Source organism: Eretmochelys imbricata, chromosome 2 (genome assembly GCF_965152235.1).
Source record: "Eretmochelys imbricata isolate rEreImb1 chromosome 2, rEreImb1.hap1, whole genome shotgun sequence".
Classification (NCBI taxonomy): domain Eukaryota; kingdom Metazoa; phylum Chordata; order Testudines; family Cheloniidae; genus Eretmochelys; species Eretmochelys imbricata.
Window position 1 is genome coordinate 40,317,768 of NC_135573.1, and position 26,694 is coordinate 40,344,461.

General features: G+C 41.1%; 1 protein-coding gene across 2 annotated transcripts in view; it reads left to right on the top strand.

Annotated features, from left to right (window-relative positions):
• Positions 1 to 26,694, top strand: part of STK3 (serine/threonine kinase 3) — a 294,832-nt gene that overhangs the window by 130,991 nt on the left and 137,147 nt on the right. For both annotated transcript variants that reach the window (XM_077809950.1, XM_077809951.1), the window contains exons 8-9: positions 3,637 to 3,762; positions 24,987 to 25,188. In XM_077809950.1, the coding sequence (XP_077666076.1) occupies positions 3,637 to 3,762; positions 24,987 to 25,188 (328 nt within the window). The remainder of the gene's footprint in view (positions 1 to 3,636; positions 3,763 to 24,986; positions 25,189 to 26,694) is intronic.

The window sequence follows — 26,694 nt, forward strand, 5'->3', positions numbered from 1 at the left end:
GGTGAACTATTATACATATATCTGACCCAGAGGATTCCTATAAAACTCTATGCATTCCCTATCCCCTCTGCCAGTTGGCACCAAGAGGTCCCTGGTTCACACCATGGCTGTCTGAAATTGCATAGCAAGAAATGGGAATAATAGAACTGAACAATACAAGGGTTTTAGATTTCAAGAAAGCAAGTGTTGTGGAATTAGGATATCTATTCGGTATGGTATTGTGAGAGGATGTACTAAAATTCACAAGTGTAGAAGAGTGGGGAGTCCTGAAAATACCAGGCTAGATTGTTTCCTTTATAGGGAAAACTAGTAAAGGGGTAAAATATACAACCCCAGTTTTCTCTTAAACTTTCTTTAAGAGTTGAAAAGAATTTTGACCCACTATATCAGTGCATGTTCAAAGAAACCACACATCTATTCCAGGCCAAACACCAAGGTTGACTATTCAGAGGCCAGTAGTTCTGCACAGTTCCCTAAGTGACCATCTCCTATGACAGCATGATTCCCATGCTTTCCCCTTCCATGGCTGCCTAAAAAACTCTAATTTTCGAGGCAGAGGTTCCAAGGAACAGCTAGCATAAGTAGAACTGACTGGCTGACAGCAATATAATTGGTCAAAAAATAGAGAAAAAACGTCATGAGAATTTTGTTGACATTTTTCTTGACTTTTGTTGTTGTTAGTTTTTTCAATTTCAAAAATTCAAATTGAATTTCAAATTTCCTGTAGGTAATAATCCTACTTTGATAGGGGGATAGTCTATATTACTACCTAGGCCTTCTGCTCCTCTCATGTTTTTGATTCTTCATCCATAAGCATTTTGGACAGGCTAGTGGTTACATTTTAAATTTTAACAGTGGTACCAATAAACAATCAAACTGGGTGAAAACAAAATTCTTCCTTGGATTCTCAGATAAGTTGATGGGCAAGAAAATGCTAACTCCGGATGCCACAACAAGTTACAGGGGGTTCATTATTGACCAGCACCACCTTAGCCTCAAAAATTATTCTCTTGGGAACTCATTTTTCCTTTAATTATTCAGAACCATAAATTCACCACTTAGAGACTATTATCTTGCCCTGGAGATGAACCAATCTCTGTTTTTTATATCAAATTTTTACTTTCCTGAATTTTCTGACTCCCTACAAAGAGATTAAAATTCTTGCATTTACAGTATTAGTATGTAGTGCCAAAGAACAATCTAATTCAGAAATAAGGATATGAAGTACTTCCATATTCCTTCTGTGATCACTGCTTCGAGCTGTAAGGTAAGTTGTGGCAGGACAGCATATAAACAGAGCTTTAGATTTTAATCAGTTTGGTGAATCAGCATTCTGTATAAGGAAAAAACAATTTTACAAGCATTGTGATATTAGCCATGGCATTTGATAAGTTCACTATGAACTCTGGAAATACTAATTTTCACTGGATACCTAAGTTATGTACGGCTACAGCTGATCAATCCACTGTTTTATGCCATGTCACAAACATCAAGCTTTATTCCCCATCTCATTTATATTCTTGTAAATTGATTAGCACCATGTAATTCTGTGGAGTGTCACCATTGTAAAGTTGGTGTGAGTGAGACAAGAAACAGGCGATAGTTGAAAAAAGTAATAGTCTAAGGGCATGTGTACCCTACAAACTTAAGTCGATGTACAGCCTGGGCTATATTTACTGCTGTTTTTCAAGTCTACAACTTGCATGGGGCGGGAAGGGGCTGAGTGCACAGCCCCTCTGCTCCAGGTGGTACTCCCCACTGATAGCCTGGCTGCCACCCAGGCTTCTGGCTCCCGGCTCCGAGCTGGGCTGCAGCCTGAGCTTCCAGATTCCCACTCCCAGTCGGGCTGCCGCCTGGGCTCCCTACTCTGATCCAGGGTGCCACCTAGCCTCCCAACTCCCTGCTCTTATCCAAGCTGCCACCCGGTCTCCCCACTCTGATCCAGGCAGCCGCCTGGGCTCCCTACTCTGATCCAGTGTGCCTCCCAGCTCCCTGGTCTTATCCAGGCTGCCACCCGGTCTCCCCACTCTGATCCAGGCAGCCGCCCGGGCTCTCTCCTGCTGGGAGCCCTGCTGCTGCCCATGGTCCTGGCTCTCCGCCATGGGCCAGGCTGCCGCCTGGGCTTCTGGCTCCCTGCTGCAAGCCGGATTGGTGTCCGGGCTTCTGGCTCCCCACTCCGAGCCAGGCTCTTGCCCAGGCTCCCAGATCCAAATGGGGAGCTGGGAGGCAGCAGGGATCCAAGTGGGCAGCCAGGTGGCAGCCCAGTTTGGTGCGGACAGCCAGGAGCCTGGGTGGCAGCCCAGCTCTGAGTGGGAGGCCCGGGCAGCATCCTGTCTGGCAATGGGGAGCCAGGAGCCTGGGGGACAGCCGGGCTCTAGCTGGAGCCCCCCACCTTCCTCAGGGTGACAGCCCAAGCTGTGAGCTGGATGTGGAGTTCACAGCAGGGAGCTTCAGCACAGAGCTGTGAAATTCGACAAGAATGACAACCAACAGCTGATGTAAGTAAGGCAGTGTCTACAGGGACACTGCGTCACCCTAACTACACTGACATAAGCCCTACGCCTCTCGTGAAGGTGGAGTTGTTATTATTTTGGTGTAGTAGGGCACTTACGTCGGTGGGAGCAAGGCTGTAGTAGACAAGCCCTAAATTTCAAGGATAGACCCAGGTGCTGTCTCTGGATTGCTTGTAGATAGCATATTGAACAGCTACTTTGCTACAATTATGAATATAACAAAGAGATGTTAGCTTGCATCAGTAAAGCTCATCTTTTGAATGATAGGACATAGAAAGGAAAAATAAGATTAAAGGCTTCAATATTTAAGCTCAGACCAAGAAAAAGAAGCCAACTACTGAAATGCTCATGGCTGTTTTTTTAATTGTCATTTTTCATTTGGTGTAATAACTTACTTTGCCAGTCTCAGAACTACAGATATGTTTTCTTGCTCTGAGAAATTCCATGTAAATACTAATGGAGAAATCAGAATTTGCTGACAACAGGTGCTTTATAGACAGCAACGTGCATATGAAGAGGGGTAAATGATATTTGAAATGGTTTTGAATTAAAAATAATCTGCCTGCTAAAAGATAGTTGGGATTCTTTGCTTGTTTTACATTTCAGCATTGCAGATGATTAAATAATTCATAACATATTAAAATACAGGTTTGTTGAAGAAAGCAACAGCAATGGCTGCTCTGCTTATGGCCACTAATTGTGTTGTCAGCTTGTTAAGATTAATTAAATGTTGTAACTGAATATCTGAAAAAAATTATTTTTCTATGTTCAACAACCACCACAGGTAGTATTTATTTACTACCTAATCCACATTTCCTTTCAACAATTACACCCTTAACTATAAAGCAGTTGTATTATATAGTTATATTTTCCCATGGCTTGTTGTGTAAAAAAACCAAATAACTAAAAAAGCTAAATTTTATTTAGTTGCAAAGCAGCTAAGAGAGATCATATATTTCCCTAATCTAGATTTTAATTTCTGTCTGATGTGAAAGACTATTTATTGCTGAAGTCTGTGTTGTTGAATAACATGTTATTTTTAACATATGCTACTTGTAATTAAGTTGTAGCTGAAAAATATTTGTTGGATTTCTGTTATATAATTTCATGGTTTGTTTTCTAGCATACTTTTATTAAGAATGCCAAACCAGTCTCAATTTTAAGAGACCTGATCACAGAAGCTATGGAGATCAAGGCAAAGAGACATGAGGAACAACAAAGGGAGCTGGAAGAGGAGGAAGAAAATTCGGTGTGTGTGGTGTTTTTTTTTTCTAAGTATTTTGTATTTTAAGTATCTTTTTGTAATTTTCTCATATATATATATATATATATATATATATATATATAAAATATTTTGAATCTTCTTACCAGTTCTTCAGCGTGCAAGGTCTGAGCTTTCACCTGTTATTCATGTTGAGCAATACTCCTGTGACTACTGCAGCATCAGCCTGTTCCCCATACAGCTTTACCTAGTTGTAGTGATATGAGCTCTTTTTAGAATAAAGATGCCATTGCTACCTTAACTATGGTGTACACTACAGTAAATGAAAATGTCAGGCTAAGGTTTCAAAAAAGGAGTCGAGATATTCAAGTTAGGCTTGTAAGTCCATATTTAAGCACCTGAATAAGTATTCTGATTTTCAAAAAGTTAGGCGTATCCCACAGCTTTCACTGAAGTTAGTTATAGAAAACAGTTATCTAAAATATAGAATTAGTGATTTGTGAATTGTGTTGGTTAATGTTGCCATTTTCACATTATGCACATGATTTTTCATGCAGATCTGTTAGGGAAGCAGATTAGGAGGTAAATAGGATTTATGTTGTTTGTTTTGTGGTACGAAGAGTAAATCATTCTTCCCTCGTTTTATTACCCTCTCTAAATCATTTATTTTAGTGCAGGCCTGTGAAATGTAGACAAGGAGAGAACCGTATACAATAGAAAAAGACATTCATTCTGTGTGTTTCAAACAAATGCATTGCCACATGTCATTGGAAGAACCAAGGTCATACAGGAGCAAGGCTGAGTAAAAAAGTTGGTGGCTTGAATATTAATATGAATCTCACAGTTCTGAACAAATTGAGAAGCATACATTTTGGTAATGTATTGTGTATCACAACTTGAACTAAAGAAGCTTTTTTAGGTACTCTGGATTTTAGGATGATGATGTGCATATAATGATACATTCCAGTCAAATAATGTAGAATGTTTGCTTTGGATCTGGCATAAGATATGTTCTATGTCTACAGGATACTTATGTGTTCTAACAATGTCTTAACACTGACTGAGAGTAAGTCGTTTTTAAAATTGGTTAATTTGGGGTAGTATTTGTCTAGTCAGTTATAAAACAAACTGGGAAGAATGGAATTAGCCTTCCTATGTCAAGAAACACACCCAGATATGGAATTTTGTGACTTCATATGCAGTTTTGTTGTTTGCTACTTAATTTATCGGAGAGGAGACTTTATTGGCAGGCCGCTGAGCTGATTTTAATTCAGATTCTTACAAGTGGTCCACAAATAACTATATGCTGGAGTAGAATTTCACTTCATTAAATGACCCTTAAAAAGACAAATTTGTCGCAGACCTTTAAAAAGACACCTTTGTTGGCATTTTTTTCTCCCTACTTATCACCTTCTGAACTCTCAAACTCAAATATTTTGGTCTAAGTTGTGTCTTTGTCACAAACCAGAATAAGAGCAGCATGTAGTTACAGCGTCTCAGCAGTAGATTGGGAACCAGACTATCAGTCAGGGACTAAGTAGTCTGTGCCAGCCCTATATATGGTGCAGTTACTTCCCCAGTGTGGCAGCTCAGCTGTGCTATCTGGGTTGGTGAAGTAGGAGTGAAAACAAAGCTCTACTCTCTCCCTGCCCACCTTCATGGGTGGGAGAGTAACAGCTGTGTGGAGGCTATGCTCCCTCAAATACAGGTACTGAGTGGAGGGGAGTAAGGAGGCATTTTATGCCTTGTCACTGCCTCGCCTGGGGACACAGAACAGGATGCCAGTGGCCGTTACAGAATAGAGGATAGCCAGCATTTTCTACAAAATGTCTTGAGCTAGTTAGTTAGTGGTTGTGGATTCTGAACGTTAATTACAAAAAAGAAAATCTAAATGGGGCTATATTGACAGGCACGTCTTCCGCCTAGTGGTTAGTCTGTGGCAGCAGTGCTGCCTAGTTGTTAGAGCCTGCGGCAAGGGGAGCAGGGACAGGCAGGGGGACCTGGCCTGCCCACGCTACCAGGTTCTGACCCAGGGACCCCTTGAGTGCTGTAGGGATGTCATTCACCACCTGCCATCTGGCCAACACCCTCTCCTGGGTCCCTTCCTACCTCTCTGTGCTTCCTTGAGGTGTGTTGAAGCTTGTAGGTGCCCCTTGCAGACTGGCTTGCAGGCGTCTGGGTGAGAGTCCCTGTTTCGTGCTGCAGTTCCCCTCCTGGTGATGCACGCTCTGGTGTAGTCCCTTTATAGCGGTGAGCTGCCTAGGTTCCACTCTGCTAGCTGCCTGGCTATGCTGCAGTGCCCCCTGTTAAGCCCTTCCAACTGGAGTGGGATGAGGTTTCCTTGGCCCACAGCTGTTCTAGTACTCCTCACCTCCCATCCCAGGAAAAGAAATCTGCATTCTGGTGTTTGGCTCCCCATCTGTCTGCTACCTGAAAGGCCTGTACCTCTGACTATAAGGCTAAATACCATCTCAGAATCCAGGAGTCGGTGTCCCTCATGGAATTTAACCAGTGGAGAGGTCCGTGATCAGTTATCGAGAGGCAGGGGTTTCCGAAAATGTAATATTGTAGTGCTTCTATGGCCAACTTCACTCCCCAGGGCTCTTTCTCTATAGTTAAGTGGGCCATTTCTCTGGGAAACAGTTTCTGGCTAATATAAAGTATTGGGTGTTCTCCCCCTACTCTAACCATGTCCTGGGACAGTCCCACCCACATCTGAAGCATCTGTGTGGAGTGATAACTGGGTGAAGGAAAACAGTTTCTCTGCTTAAAAGGTCTTTCAGGGTTCTGAAGGCTCTATCACAGGCCTTTAGTGGTGTGCTTTTTTTTCTTTTTTTTTTTTTTACCCTAATTTTTTTTATGGTTATATGGTTTGGAAAATAAAAGAAAGATGGTATATGGCTATTAGGTCTGTGATTTGCTATAATGAATATCTGATGGTTATTTTTGTTGAAATTGCTAATGAATTATGTTTGGTACTTACAAGTACATTTATTGCTAATAGGACCTGCATGTACTCTGATTTTCTCTATGCTGCTCAGAAAACTGAAGCCCTTAATAATAAATAGCTTGGGTATTGAAAAAAAGTGATGTAGTGTGAAAGAAAAGTTGCCAGTGAAGTTAGAATCCTTATCATGAATGAACATTTAAATTAATCCAACTAAATTTTAAACAAAGTTTCATTTCAACCACAGGTTTGTAGTAGTGACTTTTCATTTTATCATGTTGCATAAAATATCTTGTTCTGGACTAGTTTTAATAATCACTCATTCTTGATGTTGATTTCCCTTGTGTTGCCATTGCATCTTATATGCAATTAATCATCATAAGAAACTCCAGCTTTCTTGTGGGAGGTGAAACCAAGGTCTTGCCCACTTGTAGTCATTAAAGATTACAGTACACTTTTCAGAAGAGTACAGGGTTAACCCTAGTGTCCAGGACCAATTCCAAGTTTTGTAATTATATGCTGTCTTCCTACATTCTTTTTGCAGTTTTAATTGGAAAAGATCTTCTTCGCTTCATGTTCTAAATTGTTAGGGGCTAGATTGAGAAGGGCTAGAGAGCACCATGCTGAACAAGGGGCGGACTCAGTTGAAGGCTCGGCTCCCTTCCTGTTTGACCCTTGCTCTGAGGGAGGGAGAGGACAGATACCAGCAGCCTATTATGACATCCCTTGTGTGGATATAGCTATTCTGGCAGGTACATTTAGGGGGAAGGCACAGTCAGCGCTGCTTCTCTTCCATGGTCACCTGCTCTGGGCGGGGAGAGGTAGGTGGCTCACGTAGTCCAAGTGATAACATAGCCCTAAATAATTTAATATGCGAAGGCACCTGCACTTCATGATCTCTAGGTATAGTTTATATACATGTGCATAGTCCGATTACATATGTAACAGTACCACTGAAATGCAGCCACTCTTAGGTTGGAAAGTGATAACCAACTAGTGCGTAGCACATCTTCCCAATAATATAGGGAAGATAACGTCATATAGTATAGTAGATGGAGCAGGTGGACTCCATTTGTATGGTGTATTTTTCCTTTCATCAGTGCTGTGTACACCCGTGGTACTGTATGAATAACATAATTGACTAAAATAACCAGTTTGTGGCATGACATGGTATCTTTTGCTATAACATCAAGAAATTTTAATTCATGTCCTCAGTGTAGAAACACAGCTATAGGTACAGTAGTACACATTTAGTTTATGCTTGTTCTCTGTATACATTTCATGTATATAAGGAAAGGGATTTTTTAGAACTAAATGGATTAAGTACAAAGATTGCACAAGTACACTTTTCATTTTCAGAACCTGTACCATTCTGTTTTCCTCAGGTGTGGAAGAGTCACATTTTGTCCACCAGCTGTAAGCATCTTGTGATGGGGACACAATTTGTAGTAAACATTTTGATATATATGCTTTTCAAAAACCTGACACTGCACACCTGTAGCCTGGATGGCTGTTATTAACAACTAGCTTTTCTTGTCTTGTTTGAATTACAGAATATGATTGGGAGTAGTGCACTGTGAATTGATTTTGTGCATGTTACAGGAACTGCTTGTGTGATGGGAATGCATTCTGACAAACTGACATGTTTTGATAGGTGCTGAGGTAATTGTACAGATTTTTTTAATTAAGCAAAAATTGCAAGCTGAGTACTTTACAGAAGGTTAATCGCAATATCAAAGTTTAAATGTTAGTTTAAGCATTACTAAACATGACCAATCTCTTCTCTTGTGCATTTTTTGAAGTGTGATGTGAATTTGATTCTGAGGTCGGGCAGCTGTATTATGAGAATGTAAAGTAATTCGTTGCCTGGCAGCTCACAAAGAACATGTCTAAATATTTATTTCAAAGGATCTTTAAAGAAATGAACTAATAATCGACTCTTAGTATATATTTTCTGTTACATTTAAATGTCTCCATTATTTGAAGAATGTTTAAGCTATTTTAGGTTTCAGACTAGCAGCCATGTTAGTCTGTATTCGCAAAAAGAAAAGGAGTACTTGTGGCACCTTAGAGACTAACAAATTTATTTGAGCATAAGCTTCCGTGAGCTACAGCTCACTTCATCGGATGCATTCAGCGGAAAAACAGCTTTTCTGCTGAATGCATCCGATGAAGTGAGCTGTAGTTCACGAAAGTTTATGCTCAAATAAATTTGTTAGTCTCTAAGGTGCCACAAGTACTCCTTTTCTTTAAACTATTTTAGAGGACTAATTCAAACTAATTTTACTTTTGTAACTGACTGATAACAACAGTCAGCCATTGCCATACCAATACAGTATGCCTCCCTTTATGCTAATTAATCCTTACAATTAAATTTCCTTTTGTGCTGTTATATTAATGCTTAGAAAATGGTGTCAGAATTTGAAATTTAGGAAATAATTGCTGTAATTGTTCCTTCTTTATGGCATTTTTTTAAAAGTAAAAGTAAATTGCAGTGTGTCTTTTAGTTAATAATGCATTTTTATAGCACTTAATATGCACAGCAAGGCAATATTGATTATGTGCTGGAAGTTTTTATATATACCACATACATTGAAAAGTGCATACAGACTGCTGGAAAAGAGGAATAATATAGTTCAGCTTTGCATGGTAGATACATAATAATGCTTTCATCTTTCATCTGATTTTCATAACATTTTACTGTGCAAACTAATTAAGCCTCACTACCACTCCTGTGAGGTAGATAAGAAAAATATAAAGATTAGGGCTGACAAACGATTAAAAAAATTAATAATGATTAATTGTGAGATTAAAAAAAATCACGATTACCACAGTTTTAATTGCACTGTTAATAATAGAATACCATTTATTTAAATATTTTTGGATATGAATGTTTAGCATTTCTGGCACATAAATACCTTGCAATGCCGGCTGCAACAGTGCCATGTGAATGCCTGTTTTCACTTTCAGGTGACATTGTAAATAAGAAGCGGGCAACATTACCTCCTGTAAATGTAAACACACTTGTTTGTCTTCGCGATTGGATGAACAAAAAGTAGGACTGAGTGGACTTGTAGGCTCTGAAGTTTTACATTGTTTTGCTTTTGAGTGCAGTTACGTAAAAAAATTCTACATTTGTTAGTTACACATTCACGATAATAGATTGTACTTAGTACAGACCCGTTTATGCGCGAATCTGCTTAACGTGCGGTAGCGCCATGCCTCCCAGTGCTACCTATTTAACATGTGAGACTCGTTAACATGCTGTACAGGAACTTGCTATGTAGCGCTACAGATTTGCTCACTAACTCACTGACATAGAAATCGACAGGAAGTGCGGAGTGGAAACGTGTTGTACGTCTTTACCTATATTGGTAAAGACATATCACGCACGCTTAGTCATTGTCACACAAGAGAGATATATAATATATAGTAGTTATATAGTAATTATATATACTACATTAGAAAATTTTAACTGTAGGCCTAATATAATGGCAGAGGGCAAGCGGCAGTGTTCCTACACTGTAGAAGAAAAGCTAGCTGCAATAGATCAAGTAAATAGCAGAGAAACCCAGGCCAAAGTTTCAAAAGATATTGGGATTGCTGAATCTACTCTCCGAGGATGGCTAAAAAACTAATCTAAATTGAATGGCTTTGTACAAAATATCGATTCTGCTGCGGGGCTTAAGCGAAAACATGTGCGCTTTTCATCAAAACCCACAACACACAAAGCCATGCGCACGTGGTTTGCTCAGGAAAGGCTGAAAGGAATGCCCCTAAGTGGGCCAATTCTTCAAGCCCAAGCGACAAAATTTGGAAATTTAACGGGGGATGAATAATTCCAAGCCAGCAAGGGGTTTATAAGTCGTTTTAAAAAGCGTCATGGTGTAGCACAGGTATGGATTTCTGGAGAAAGCCGATCAGCCGATGAATTGGCCGTGAACGCATTTCATCTGCAGCGAATGACAGACTTCCTAAGAAAGAAAAAAAATGCGAGCCAGAAAGAGCAGAAAATAACGGCATTTTTTTCTAAGTGAATCATAGACACTTTTTTCAGCATGGCCCTCTTAACCTACGGTCCGTTAACACACGGTTGTGACGGCTTGACTGCCGACATCCATACGTAAACGGGTCTGTACTGTACTTGTGTAAGGTAAACTGAAAAATACTGTTTATCTTTTTTACAGTGCAAATATTTTTAATAAAAATAGTAATATAAATTGAGCTCCGTACACTTTGTATTCTGTGTTGTAATTGAAATCAATATATTGGAAAATGTAGAAAAATATAAAAAAATATTTATAATACATTTAAATTGGTATTTTTATTGTTTAACAGTGCGATTAAAACTGTGATTAATTGTGATTAATTTTTTAAATCGAGTTAATTTTTGTTTTGAGTTGATCACTTGATTTAACTGTGATTAATTGACAGCTTTAATAAAGATCATAAAATCATAGAATATCAGGGTTAGAAAGGACCTCAGGAGGTCATCTAGTCCAACTCCCTGCTCAAAGCAGGACCAATCCCCAACTAGATCATCCCAGCCAGGGCTTTGTCAAGCCTGACCTTAAAAACCTCTAAGGAAGGAGATTCCACCACCTCCCGAGGTAACCCATTCCAGTACTTCACCACCCTCCTAGTGAAAAAGTTTTTCCTAATATCCAACCTAAACCTCCCCCACTGCAACTTGAGACCATTACTCCTCATTCTGTCATCTGGTACCTCTGAGAACAGTCTAGATCCATCCTCTTTGGAACTCCCTTTCAGGTAGTTGAAAGCAGCTATCAAATCCCCCCTCATTCTTCTCTTCTGCAGACTAAATAATCCCAGTTCCCTCAGTCTCCCCTGCATAAATCAAGTGCTCCAGCCCCCTAATAATTTTTATTGCCCTTTGCTGGACTTTTTCCAGTTTTTCCACATCCTTCTTGTAGTGTGGGGCCCAAAACTGGACATGATACTCTAGATGAGGCCTCACCAATGCCGAATAGAGGGGAATGATCCTGTCCCTCGATCTCCTGGCAATGCTCCTACTTATACAGCCCAAAATGTCGTTCGCTTTCTTGGCAAAAAGGGCAGAGTGTTGACTCATATCCAGTTTCTCGTCCACTGTAACCCCTAGGTCCTTTTCTGCAGGCCTGATGCCTAGCCGCTCGGTCCCTAGTCTGTAGCAGTGCATGGGATTCTTCCGTCCTAAGTGCAGGACTCTGCACTTTTCTTTGTTGAACCTCATCAGATTTCTTTTGGCCCAATCCTCTAATTTGTCTAGATCCCTCTGTATCCTATCCCTACCTTCCAGTGTATCTACCACGCCTCCCAGTTTCGTGTCATCTGCAAATTGCCGAGGGTGCAATCCACGCCATCCTCCAGATCATTAATGAAGATATTGTACAAAACTGGCCCCAGGACCGACCCTTGGAGCATTCCGCTTGATTCCAGCTGCCAACTAGACATGGAGCCATTGATCACTATTCATTGAGCCTGACGATCTAGCCAGCTTTCTATCCACCTTATAGTCCATTCATCCAGCCCATACTTCTTTAACTTGCTGACAAGAATACTGTGGGAGACCATATCAAAAGCTTTGCTAAAGTCAAGGAATAACACATCCACTGCTTTCCCCTAATCCACAGAGCCAGTTATCTCGTCATAGAAGGCAATTAGGTTAGTCAGGCATGACTTGCCCTTAGTGAATCCATGCTGACTGTTCCTGATCACTTTCCTCTCCTCTAAGTGCTTCAGAATTGATTCCTTGAGGACCTGCTCCATGATTTTTCCAGGGACTGAGGTGAGGCTGACTGACCTGTAGTTCCCGGGATCCTCCTTCTTCCCTTTTTTAAAGATGGGCATTACATTAGCCTTTTTCCAGTCATCCGGGACCTCCCCCGATCGTCATGAGTTTTCAAAGATAATGGCCAATGGTTCTGCAATCACATCAGCCAACTCCTTTAGCACTCTCGGATGCAGCGCATCCGGCCCCATGGACTTGTGCTCGTCTAGCTTTTCTAAATCATCCTGAACCACTTCTTTCTCCACAGAGGGCTGGTCACCTCCTCCCCATACTGTGCTGCCCAGTGCAGTAGTCTGGGAGCTGACCTTGTTTGTGAAGACAGAGGCAAAAAAAGTATTGAGTACATTAGCTTTTTGCACATGCTCTGTCATTAGGTTGCCTCCCTCATTCAGTAAAGGGCCAACAAACTCTCCTTGATCATCATCTTGTCGTTAACATACCTGAAGAAACTCTTCTTGTTACTCTTAACATCCCTTGCTAGCTGCAACTCCAAGTGTGATTTTGCCTTCCTGATTTAGCTCCTGCATGCCCGAGCAATATTTTTATACTCCTCCCTGGTCATTTGTCCAATCTTGCACTTCTTGTAAGCTTCTTTTTTGTGTTTAAGATCAACAAGGATTTCACTGTTAAGCCAAGCTGGTCGCCTGCCATATTTACTATTCTTTCTACACATGGGGATGGTTTGTTCTTGCAACCTCAGTAAGGATTCTTTAAAGTACAGCCAGATCTCCTGGACTCATTTCCCCTTCATGTCATGCTGTAAGATCACATCACCGACCACTGAAATGCAGCCATCTGTGGGGTATAGTGTACATGTACATACTTCATGTCCTAAGCTGTTGGGTTATGTCATGGGTCAGTTTGATATATGGGGTAGTTTACATATAGTGTTAAGTTTGGGCAGATGGTCATTGCTGTAAGTATATAATCAAGACCATGTGCACATGGAGTTAAAAACTGCATAGAGATTGTGGATAATATATATGTTGTTCTTCGAGTGCTGGTTTCTACGTGTATTCCACTGTGGGTGTGCACATGTGCTCCATGCTCCTAGACTTGGAGGTTTCTTGCAAGCAGTGTCTGTTGGTCCACGTGTGTGCCTTTGCCTTCCTTGTGCTTCCAACAGAAGGCATAAAGGGCTGGAATGGCCCAAATGTCTCTCCATTTCCTTTTTGCCACTGCATGGCCTGGATCAGAACCTCCAGTATCTGGACCTTTCCTTTGATTTCTCTAATCTGTAAATATTTCAAAGTTTGCCTTAATGCCGTTTGTATATAGTTCTTTATGGTTGCCTTTCAGCAGAGTTTTCCAATTAGATAGATTCCCCCACCTTGGGGATAACCCCCCATTCACCGTTATGGGTATTGGACTGTGCCCAGGTCTCCAGCCTTCAAAATTGTCTCTTACCCTCTTTTCTTCTTGGTCACCAGTGCTATTTGCACTATCTCAGAAAGGCACATGTTACGGCTAGCCATACCCGTGAGGCAAGGAAACTCCAGCCTAGAAAATACCCCCGAGAAAAGCATCAAGCATCCTTGTCATAAATATAAAGGGAAGGGTAACCACCTTTCTGTATACAGTGCTATAAAGTCCCTCCTGGCCAGAGGCAACATCCTGTTACCAGTAAAGGGTTAAGAAGCTCAGCTAAGCTGGCTGGCACCTGACCCAAAGGACCAATAATTGAACAAGATACTTTCAAATCTTGCGGGGGGAGGGAGGGGAGGGTTTTGTTTGTGCTCTTTTTTTGTGTTTGTTCTCTCTTCGGACTGAGAGTGGCCAGACAGAAATCCATCTTCTCCAACCCACCCTAATCCAAGTCTCCAATATTGTAACCAGTATAGGTAAGCCAGGCAAGGCAGATTAGTTTATCTTTTGTTTTATGTGAATTTTCCCTGTGTTAAGAGGGAGGTTTATTCCTGTTTCCTGTAACTTTAAGGTTTTGCCCAGAGGGGGATCCTCTGTGTTTTGAATCCGAATACCCTGTGAAGTATTTTCCATCCTGATTTTACACAGGTGATTCTTTTACTTTTTCTTTAATTAAAATTCTTCTTTTAAGAACCTGATTGATTTTTCATTGTTCTTAAGAGCCAAGGGTTTGGGTCTTTGTTCACCTGTACAAATTGGTGAGGATTATTATCAAGCCTTCCCCAGGAAGTGTAGGGAAGTGTAGGGCTTAGGGGGATATTTTGGGGGAAGACATCTCCAAGTGGTCTCTTTCCCTGTTCTTTGTTTAAAACGCTTGGTGGTGGCAGCATATTGTTCAAGGACAAGGCAAAGTTTGTTCCTTGGGGAAGTTTTTAACCTAAGCTGGTAAGAATAAGCTTAGGGGGTCTTTCATGCGGGTCCCCACATCTGTACCCTAGAGTTCAGAGTGGGGAAGAAACCCTGACATGGTGGCAGAGCGGTGTGATCATTTTGAACCAGAGATCATTTTGAACCAAAAGCAGAGACTGGAAGAGGGTTTTTTTAAGCTGAGAGCAGCTAGGGGGTTTTCTGTCTATTTCCTGGAGACAGAGGTGTTAGTTTTTTTACAAAGGGATTTTTCTTTTTGAGCTGTAGTTTTCTCTACCTAAAGGGAGGGCAGTTAACCTCCTGCAGGGAAATTCACAAGTTTTTTTTTTTTTTTTTTTTTCCTAACTCTCCAGTATAGCTAGAGTTAAGCACAAGAAAGCAGGAAAATTACTATCAGTGAAGTAGCTAATAGACTAGAGCTGGCCAGATTCGAAGCTGAAGAGAAACAAAAAGAGCATGATAGATAGATGGCCTTAAGGCACTTGGAGGTGGAGGCAAAAAGAAGTCAGGGTGGAGGCAGAGGAAGCTGCCCACAAGAGAGCTATGGAGGAGAAAGATAAACTAATCTGCCTTGCCTGGTTTACCTATATTGGTTGCAATGTTGGAGACTTGGATTAGGAAGTGTTGGAGAAGATGGATTTCTGTCTGGCCTCTCTCAGTCCCAAGAGAGAACAAACACGTAAACAAAGAGCACAAACAAAACCCTTTCGACCCCCCCGCCCCCAATATTTGAAAGTATCTTGTTCCCTTATTGGTCCTTTGGGTCAGGTGCCAGCCAGGTTAGCTGAGCTTCTTAACCCTTTACTGGTAACAGGATGTTGCCTCTGGCCAGGAGGGATTTTATAGCACTGTATACAGAAAGGTGGTTACCCTTCCCTTTATATTTATGACAATCCTAAACCTGAAGTGCTTCATCTCATGGCCTGTTTTTTGATTGGGCATCAACATTAGAATGTTTCTGCTCTGAAGCCATACAAACCATCCTTAATAATAGCAGAGCTGACTCCAGTAGAAAATGCTCCTCAGCAAAGTGGAAGCATTGTTTCATCTGGGCACAGCAAAATCATACATCTCCTGAGTCAGCAGATACTACCTTCATTTTGGACTATTTTCTTTCAACAGCTGGGCTTTCCCTCAGTTCTATATAAGTCCACTTGGCAGCAATCCGTGCATGCCATCCATCAGTTTTTACTCACCCATTTACTAGCAGATTCTTAAAAGGCCTAATCAGAATGTTCCCACCAGTAAGGAAACTACTGATCATTGGGACTTAAATCTTGTACTTTTGGCACTCACTAAGCCTCATTAGTTACATGTTCCATGTCTCACTTATCAATGAAAGTTGTATTCCTTGTGGCCATCCCTTAAACCAAAATAGTGGGTGAGCTGGGAGCATTAATGGCAGATCCACCATACATTAAATTCCATAAGGACAAAATCTGTACGACTACATCTGAAATTCACCCCAAAGTAGTTTCGGCATTTCTCATAAAGCAATCAGTCCACTTACTTGCATTTTTTCTGAAACTGCATGCATCAGAAGAAGATATTTCACTCTCTCGATATACAATGAGCTCTCTCCTTTTACCTGCAAAGGACAAAACCAATTAAAAATCACCTAGATTGTTTTTCAGTATAACAGAATGAGTCCAAAGTCAACCTGTATCCTCTGAGAAGATCGCTAGGTGGATCTTGGTTTGTATCCTGCTTTGTTGCCAGTTATTGCATCTAGGGAGAGGGCTCATTTTGCAAGAGTTGTATGGCTTCAGGAAGTACCTTTACTGGATATTAGCAGAGCCACTAGGTGGAGTTCCAGCCACGTGTTCATGAGACATTATGCTCTAGTGCAGAATTCATCTGCTGACTCATCCTGTGGGACAGCGGTTCTCCAAACGGTTCTGCCATCTGCATCCTCACATCCTGCTCGTACTTGAGTACTGCTTCTCAGTCACCCACAGTGAAATACACACAGGTACCAGCGCTCAAACAAGAGGAAGTTACTTACCTTGTGGGAACTGGAGGTTCTTTTGTGGTCTCTGTGTGTATTCCACTACCCACCCTCCTCCCCCTCTGCTTCAGCTCTTTACTGGATTTGGGATAGAGAGGGAACTGGGGAGATGGTCGGTCAGCTCTGTCCCTTTATGCCTTCAGTTGGAAGCATGAAGAAGGCAAGGGCGCACACGTGGACCAACAGACACTGACTCCAGGCGCATGGAGGGCATTCACACACTCACAGTGTGGACTGCAGATAGGGACCACACATCTTGAAGAACCTTCAATTACCACAAGGTAACTTCCGCTTTTGATTGTTTAGGAGTAGATTTAAGCCTGTGCTTAAAATTAAGCACACGGTTAAGTGGTCTGCTGAATCAAGCTTTATAGATGTTATGGAACTTTTTCAGATCCTCATACTTTCCCAAAGTATATTATGTGTTTTATGAAGCTACTACAGTGCTTTTTCCAAAAGATAGCTGAGTCTACAACCACATTTTTCCAAGGTGATGATGAGGTGTTAATAGTAAATGAAATTATTTTATAGGATATTAAATTTTGTCAGCATGTAAATCTTCACTTAATGTACTGAAGTCTAGTTAGCTGTCTTTGGTGCCATCTAGTGTTTTTTATTTTAATATACAAAGTGTATAGTTAAGGAATTTTAGAGGCAAGCTGTTTGTTTTATTGCATTTCTACAAGTCAATAGCAATCTTAATCCCTTGACTTTCTGTTGTCTGTTTACAAAATTTGTAAAAAGGGAAGCTCTAATTAATTCTACAATTCTTAAACTCAGTCATACTTGATCTTGCATACTGTATGAGTTACAACATTATCTCCTCTTTGAGAATGTTTTAACATTTTGCAAGGACTTGCAGAGCCTTGTAATATCTTTTCTGCAACTGTGTAGTTTGTGAAGTCTTGCACATGCTTTTCATTGTTGTCACTTTGGGTTACCTGTCCTGATAAGCAGGTCCCTGTGGCCACCTTTCATGCGTAAAAGCTTTATTTTATTTACCCCAAATACAACCAAGTACAAACTTAAGAGTCGGTTACATTCATCTATAAAAAAGTAGTAATCTGCTATTCCTTATTCGACTGTTATTTTACTCCATCCTTTCTCTATTGTTATCTGTTCACGAGGAAAGGTCTGAGGATGAAGTGTCATCCTTAACACTTACCATCCTTGCTATTTTAAATTTGTCATATTTTGTCACTTCATATTTTTAAATAGTAGAGCCAAAGTTCCCCCGAAATGTTCATGAAGAGTTAATTATAGATTGTAACCAATACTCAGAAATTATTTCCATCTGTTGTGTAAACATGTCCTGATATAACTTTATAAAAACATCCAGTAGATTTAAGTGGCTTATTCAGAGCACCTTAGGTCTACTAAGCTATTACTTACATCTTCAATATCTGTGAAAACAGCTGGAATGACAACCCTGGAAACTGATGACCTGGTTTAATCCTCAAAATAGGTTTTTTTAAACACTACGGGCAGCAGCAGTAGAAATTTCATACCACTGTCCTGGAGAACCCTGCATCAACTCTGACTTGGAGAAAGCGCTTTTCAGGGCAAAATGGTTGTTAAATCTTCTTGGTCATTCAATCCTTGGTTCCTTCAGAGACTGACAATTAGTGGTAGTGAGGCTTTTATGCTGTGCTAGGTATTAGGTAGCAACCACCCGGTAAACCTCTGTAAGATGGTAATGACTTTCAGTCAATATTTCCCATTTGAACTGGTGACATGGAAATTAATGACTTTATTTCCTGTTGCCAGGCTTATTGTCGATGTTACTCAGTTGTTCCAGCATAATAATTTTTTAAATTAAAAATGTTAAAATAAAGTTTTAAACAAAGTTTAAAACAGATTCTTCAGCCAGTAAGAGCAGCTGCAGAAGCAGCCAAAGCTGGGGCCCTTTGGACATTCAGGGAACTTCCTATGGTTTTGACAGGACTTTCTCCGCCATGTGCTGATTGGCTGTTTTTTCCAACCATCTCCTTCCCTCACAATCTGTTCACCAGAGCTTCACCACACCTGGACCTCTTAACCTCTTCTCTACCCTGTTCCCTTCACTCCCCCTTCCCTTTGGTGTCTCATCTCCATTCATTTTTCTTTCCATTTAGCTTATCAACTCCTGACTAAATCCATCAAATAAATATACTGTAGAACCAAGATGACATTTGCTGCCATCACATCGTTCCCTCTGCATGTGAGTTATACTTCTTCTCCCACCCTGTGTCTGTCTTGTCTGCTTAGACTGTAAGCTCTTCAGGGCAGGGACAGTCTGTTACTCGGTGTTTATACAGCCTTGCACAGAGGGACCCCATTTTTCATCGGTCCTTAGGCACTGTCGTAATAAACGTGATTAATATATGTATATATATGTTTGGATGTTTTACACTGATTAGACTGTTTCCAGTTATATAAGGTTTAAAGGTTCAAATATTAGGTACTGCTATTAATATTGCTCTGGCAAATTAATAAGCCTCACCTTAACTGCAGAGGCTAATCTGGATACGAGAGGAAAATCTTGTTTGCAACATTTACAAGAATAAATAGCACTACATCTACACTCATGGTGTAAATTTGGATCAAAAAGAGTGAAGAGGGAATAGTGAATCTGGCTACTTTGGGCTCACCCAGAATGTACATTACCTTAATGAACAATGTAGTTAATTTATCTACATTCTACATAGATAAGCTTTTCTTTTTCCTTCTTTATATGTATTGCAATAATGTCTAAGGACCCATCAAGAAGCAGCACCCCATTGTGCTAGGCGCTGTACAAACACAGAACAAAAAGACAGTTCCTGACCCAAAGAGCATACATTCTAAGTAACTTAGGGTATGTCTGCATTACGAAATTGGGTCGATTTTATACAGTCAATTGTGTATGTCCACACTAAGCACATTAAGTCAGTTGAGTGTGTCCTCAATACCGTGGCTACCATCAACTTATGGAGCAGTGCACTGTGGGTAGCTATCCCACAGTTCCCGCAGTCTCCACGGCCTGTTGGAATTCTGGGTTAAGCTCCCAATGCCTGATGGGGCAAAAACATTGTTGAGGGTGGTTTTGGGTACATGTCGTTCCTCTCACCGAAGGAGGGGAGACTAATGGCAGACAATCATTTTGCACCTTTTTTCCTGGGTTACCTGTGCAGACGCCATGCCACAGCAAGCATGGAGCCCGCTCAGCTCACTGTTGCTGTTGTGAGCATTGTAAACACCTCGCGCATTATCTTGGAGTATGTGCAGAACCTGGCTAAGAGACGCCAGCACGAGGACGAATGTGATGCGGACATGGACACAGACATTCCTGAAAGCACGGGCTGTGGCAATTGGGACATTATGGCGGCAGTGGGACTGGTTGATACAGTGAAACGCCGATTCTGGGCCCGGGAAACAAGCAGAAACTGGTGGGACCACATAGAGTTGCAGGTATGGGATGATTCACAGTGGCTGCGAAACTTTCGCATGCCAAGGCCACTTTCCTTGAACTTTGAGTTGCTTTCTCCCACCCTGAAGTGCAGGAATACGAAGATAAGAGCTGCCCTGACAGTTGAGAAGCGAGTGGTGATAGCCCTCTGGAAGCTTGCAACGCCTGACTGCTACTGGATCAATTTGGAGTGGGCAAATCTACTGTGGGGACTGCTGTGGTCCAAGTAGCCAGTGCAATCACTGACATTCTGGTATCAAGGGTAGTGACTATGGGAAATGTGCAGATCATAGTGGATGGCTTTGCTGCAATGGGGTTCCCTAACTGTGGTGGGGCGATAGACGGAATGCATATCCCTATCTTGGCACCGGACCACCTTGCCAACCAGTATATAAACTGCAAGGGTTACTTCTCAATGGTGCTGCAAGCACTGGTGGATCACATCGGACGTTTCACTGACATCAACGTGGGATGGCCGGGAAAGGTGCATGACGCTCACATCTTTAGGAACTCCAGGCTGTTCGAGCAGTTGCAAGAAGGGACTTACTTCCCAGACCAGAAAATAACTGTTGGGGATGTTGAAATGCCAATAGTTATCCTTGGGGACCCAGCCTACCCCTTGCTCTCATAGCTCATGAAGCCGTACATAGGCAGCCTGGACAGTAGGAGCAGTTCAACTATAGGCTGAACAAGTGCAGAATGGTGGTAGAATGTGCCTTTGGATGTTTAAAAGCTCGCTGGTGCTGTTTGCTGACTAGGTTAAACCTCAGCGCAACCGACATTCCCATTGTCATTGCTGCTTGCTGTGCACTCCATAATATCTGTGAGAGTAAGGGGGAGACGTTTATGGCGGGATGGGAGGTTGAGGCAAATCGCTTGGTGGCTGATTTTGAGCAGCCAGACACCAGGTGATTAGAAGAGCACAGCTAAGCATGCTGTGCATCAGAGAGGCTTTGAAAACCAGTTTCATGACTGGCCAGGCTATGGTGTGACAGTTGTGTGTGTTTCTCCTTGCTGCAAACCTGCCCCCTTTGTTGATTTTAATTCCCTGTAAACCAAGCACCCTCCCTCCTTCGATCACAGCTGGCAAAGGAAATAAAGTAACTATTGTTTTGAAACAATGCATTCTTTCTTTATTAATTTAAGAAAAAAAGTGAGATAACTGGCAAGGTAGCCTGGGTGGGGTGGGGTGCGGGAGGAAGGAAGGACAAGGCTACACTGCTTATTGTAGCCACACTACAAATCCACACTGTTTGAATGACAGCCTTCCGTTGCTTGGGCTGTCCTCTGGAGTGGAGTGGCTGGGTTCCTGGAGCCTCTCCCCCTCCCACCCCCGCATTCTTGGGCATCTGGGTGAGGAGGATATGGAACTTGGGGAGGAGGGCAGGTGATTATACAATGGATGCAGTGGGGGGACTGTGCTCTTGTTGGCTTTCCTGCGGCTCCAACAGACACTTCATCATGTCCGTTTGCTCCCCCATTAGCCTCAACATCGCCTCCTGCCTCTGCTTTTCACACTCACTTAATGCTTTCCTGGCCTCTGCCACTGAATGCCTCCATGCATTAAGCTGTGCGCTATCAGTGCGGGAGGACTGCATAAGCTCAGAAAACGTGTTAGCCAAGCACAAACAACCCAGCATGAATGGGGTCTTTTTATTGTTCTCTTACAAAAATTTCCCTGTTTCAACCAGGTGACCATGAATGATATCACTCTCCTGAGGCTAACACAGAAAGATAAAGACCGAGTGTTGCTTGAATGCGACCAAAACCCAGGACCATTTGCTGCCATGCTTTGTGCTGCAATGATTCCAGACTACTTGCTACTGGCTTGGCGTCGTAAAGTGTCCTACCGTTGAGGACAAAATAAGGCAGGCCTCCCCAGAAACCTTCTGCAAAGGCTTTCAGAGTACCTCGAGGAGGGCTCCATCCCCAGACATGTTAACAGACTTTTCCAGTAGCTGTACTGGCCGCAAATGCATCCCAATTCTTCAGGGCAAATCAAACATTAAACACTATTGCTTTTAAACCCCGTACTGTAGTTACAAATGTGCACTCGCCAGAGCTGCCTTCTCCGGCTTCAGGGTCGGGGATCCCGCTTTGGGAGGGTATTGGCTCCAGGGTGATGAAAAGGAGAATGGATTCACCGCTTGCCTCCTGCACATTCTCCTCCTCCTCCACAAAATCCTCCTCCCTGTTGCGTGAGACTTCCCCCTTGCAGGTGTCCATGTACAGTGGTGGGGTAGTGGTAGGGTCCCCCCTAGAATGCCATGTAGCTCATCATAGAAGTGGCATGTATGGGGCTCTGATCCGGAGCGACCGTTTGCCTCCTTTGTCTTTTGGTAGGCTTGCCTGAGCTCCTTAACTTTCACGCGGCACTGCTGTGTGTCCCTGTTGTAGCCTCTCTCCACCATGCCCTGTGCGATTTTGGTATATATATATTAGCATTTCTTCTTTTTGATCGGAGTTTGGCCTGCACAGATTCTTCTCCCCATACAGCAACCAGATCCAGTGTCTCCCTTTCGGTCTATGCTGGAGCTCGTTTGTGATTCTGGGGGGACTGCATGGTTACCTGTGCTGCTGAGCTTGCCACGCTGACCAAACACGAAATGAAATTCAAAATTTCCCAGGGCTTTTCCTGTGTACTTGGCTAGTGCATCGGAGTTCAAAGTGCTGTCCAGAGTGGTCACATTGGAGCGGCCAATACCGTCTAATTGTGTCTGCACTGCCCCAAATTTGACCCAGCAAGGTTGATTTTAGCGCTCCTCCCCTCACCGGGGAGGAGTACAGAAGTCGATTTTAAGAGCCCTTTAGGTCGACGGAACAGGGTTGGTTGTGTAGACGCATTCATTTTAAAGGCCACCTTATGCGGCTAAATTCAACCTAACCCCGTAGTGTAGACCAGGGCTTAGTTGAGAAGGAAAAAATCTTTAGGTAACCTGTAGACAAAATTATTTCAGTGGGAGTTAACTTTAGCTTCTTATTTTTACCACCAGGAGGAACACTATTAAAATATTCTTATCCGTATACTGGCACGTTCTGTCTAATGCTGTTGCTGTAAATTTTCCGTATATTTGGGAATACCGCAAATTGTTGAAGGCAGAGGAATAAAGATGCTATTATGGAATGTAGGTTACACTTAAGAAAATTTTTAAAAAGAAAACAAGTGAAGTACTTTTATTTAAAAAACCAAAGTTTTAGAATTTTTTTTGTCCTCAAGAAATATTTGTTTTCTTTACATTTACACTAGAATTTATGTCTAAATCACAATTATATGGGTTCGTACTATGGCTGCAACACATTGCAATGTTAGCAGGAGGCTCAGAATTGGAATGAGATGAACTTCTGAAACTGGAGATTTGCTTACTTTAGAGTACATCTTCAGATGACAGGGTGATAGGATCGCTAACAAAAACTCTCTCTGTCAGCCCATGCTAGCCTTTTACTAGATAAGTGTTAGAATGTAACACGATTGCCTATATTCTGCTATCATAGCTGGGAGGAAAGTTAACATGGTGGCAGTCATAAAGGATAAAGGGGCTGGTCCATAAAGATGTGGCTCAGTACTCTATTGAGCGAGACACTGTACAAACACAGAACGTAGTTCTGTGGGCAGAATATTATTTGTTTTCTTCTTCCATTTATAAATACAATTTCTTTTTTTGAAAACTTAACTTTGTTTTACTTTGTCATATGCAGCACCATACCCATTATCTGTGCCTAACAAATAATATTTTTCTCTTCTCAGGAAAAAACATGTTCGCAGGACAGTCCCTTGTGTTGACTTGTATAGCTCTAATTAATGCTATTTGGCTCCCTCATTCGGGATTGTTCTGTGGTGACTATTCCTGAACTCAAATTAGGTTATGCCATGACATAGGCAAAATAGGCATATTTGACTGATTTATATTTTCCCCAAGGAGGACTGAAAATCAAAGGATAGTATTAGCATTTAAAAAGAAATGCTTGAAATTAGAGTCTTTGCATTAACAGGTATTTTTCTGAATAATCAACAAGAAGCATATTTGACTTCTTAGATTTTCTTTGGATAGTAGATTTTACCAATGTAATGGAACTTAATGCACAGTACACCATGTTATCCTTTAAATTGCTGTGATGTTCACATATTCTAAATCTGACTTCAGAAAAGGAGTAGGATTTCCTAATAGTGTTTTCAAATATTTGTATTCCATATGGATTTTATGATTCATAAACTGGATTATCATCAGTTCCCTGTTTTACATTCCTGGCACATTACTGCCATTGATTGAAAATGCTATTGTAGCCCTTGCTGGAATTAGTTCTTTTCTACAGTGTTGAAGCATCTGCTCAGCAGATATATTTCTACAAAGTATCAACATGTTTTCTTCTTGCCCTTTTATCATGAGAAGCGGTTAAAAAATACATACAAATAAGCCAAGTTGGCCCTTCTTTTTTTGAGGTGGACTCTTTAAACAGTTCTCAAGGACCCTCTAACTCTCAAACTTAACTTAATCCTGTCACACACTATACACAACATTGGACTTGGAATTTAGGGGAGGATAATCAACATACCTGTTTGAGGTCTATTGCAAGGCCAACTTAGTAGACACGACACTTGTTTGAAAACAACAATATTTTATAGTTTCTCAATTTAAACATGGCAGAGGTCTACAAAAATTAAAGGTAATTGAAAAAAAGTCAGCGGAAGTTGCAAAATTAATAAAATAAGGCACCTAAACGAATAACTTTTGACTTGTTCATTTAAATGTTTTGCTGCAAATAATTCCTAATAAATATTTGTTTGCAGGAAGAAGACGAGCTGGACTCTCACACCATGGTGAAAACTAATTCAGAGAGTGCTGGCACAATGAGGGCCACAAGCACAATGAGTGAAAGTGCCCAGACAATGATTGAACATAACAGTACCATGTTAGAATCAGACTTAGGGACTATGGTGATAAATAGCGATGATGATGATGAAGAAGAAGAAGAAGATGGGACCATGAAAAGTATGTTAATTATTTATTTCTTCTTTTGATTAAGAATTATTTTTCCATATTGCACAAGGGTGTACAGCATTATGGTATCAATATTTAAACACCTGTATATACTGCTTTTATGTAGTCCTTATAAACTGTATCTTGTTTTTTCTCTCATGTCCCATGTTTGTTTGGATGAATTTCTTTAAATTAAACTGAAATGTAGTAATTATGAGCCAAAGCTAATTAATAAGATCTTGATCCTCAAATTGGATCCATGCAGAAGAATTCTCTGTGCCTGTGTATGGGCCCATTGACTTCAAAGGGACTTTATATGGGTGCTGCAGTCTATCTGCACAGATCCAGTTACAGGATTGGGGCAGGCTTTTTTTCGTGTTGTACATCCAGAAAATATTGGGGCCAATTAGCGTATTTTATTTAAGTATTGTCATCTTTCATTGACAGACAGATTCCCCAGTTGACTTCAAAGGGCTTTGGACCGCCCCCTAAAAGAGTAGAAAAACTGAAAAATTAGTAGTTTTTTTTTAAGAGAGCAAAATTATAAAATATGATACAATCTTTGTAATCTGCACTTGTTAAACAGTGACTTCATGACACATTCTGATACCCTTACTCATGTTGTGTATCACCTTCACTCCACAAGAACATCTGTAGAGGGACTACTTGTTTAATAAGATACAATTCAACCTGAGTAGAGTATCCGAAACCATCCATAAGTACGTGAATCTGTGAGGTGCTGAGCACTTTTACCTTCCAGTATCTTCAGACATATATTAAATGACTTCGCTAGCAGTTGAAGTTGCTCAGCACCTTGCAGGTGGAATTCCACACTTCTAAGGTTTGGATTCTACTGTGGCAGAATGCAAGGAATCATTTATAGTGGGCAAAAACCTTGTGTTAAGTCTAAAAAATAAAGCGAGAGTCTGGTGAACTGAAAGGAATGATAAGATAACAAATGAACAATTGAAAGAGCGTAGAGTGTTTTATATTAAATGTGAAGTTGGATGTATATTGGAAAAACTTCTGTTGTGACTTATGCAAGCTTGGTTTGAAATTCAAGGCAGGATTACATTTTATTTATTTGTGGTGTAGCCTATAGTAGACTGGAGATTATTTTTCTCTTCAAATGTAAGATAATAAACAATCCTATTGATGAGTGATGAGTTTCGGTAAGAGGATTAACCCCATAAAACATTTAGTACATGTTTTAATTTGTTTTGATGATGAAACAGTATTTGCTTTATAAACTATGAGAATAATAGGGAGGCTTAGTGCAAGCAGTCCTGAACTAATTAAATTTAACATGTTTTGGAACAGAGTAGTAATAAGTATAAAGGTACCAGATAATAAAAAAAAGCAAATTTAAGGGAGCAAAGGAAAATCCTGAGTAAATTCTTGTGGATAGAAATGTTACAAAGTAAGGATTCTTTTCAAGAAAAGATTGATATGCGGCCTTCCAAACCTTTTAAGACTCAGAAATCCATGCATGCAGATGATCAGCCTGCCAAAAGGACA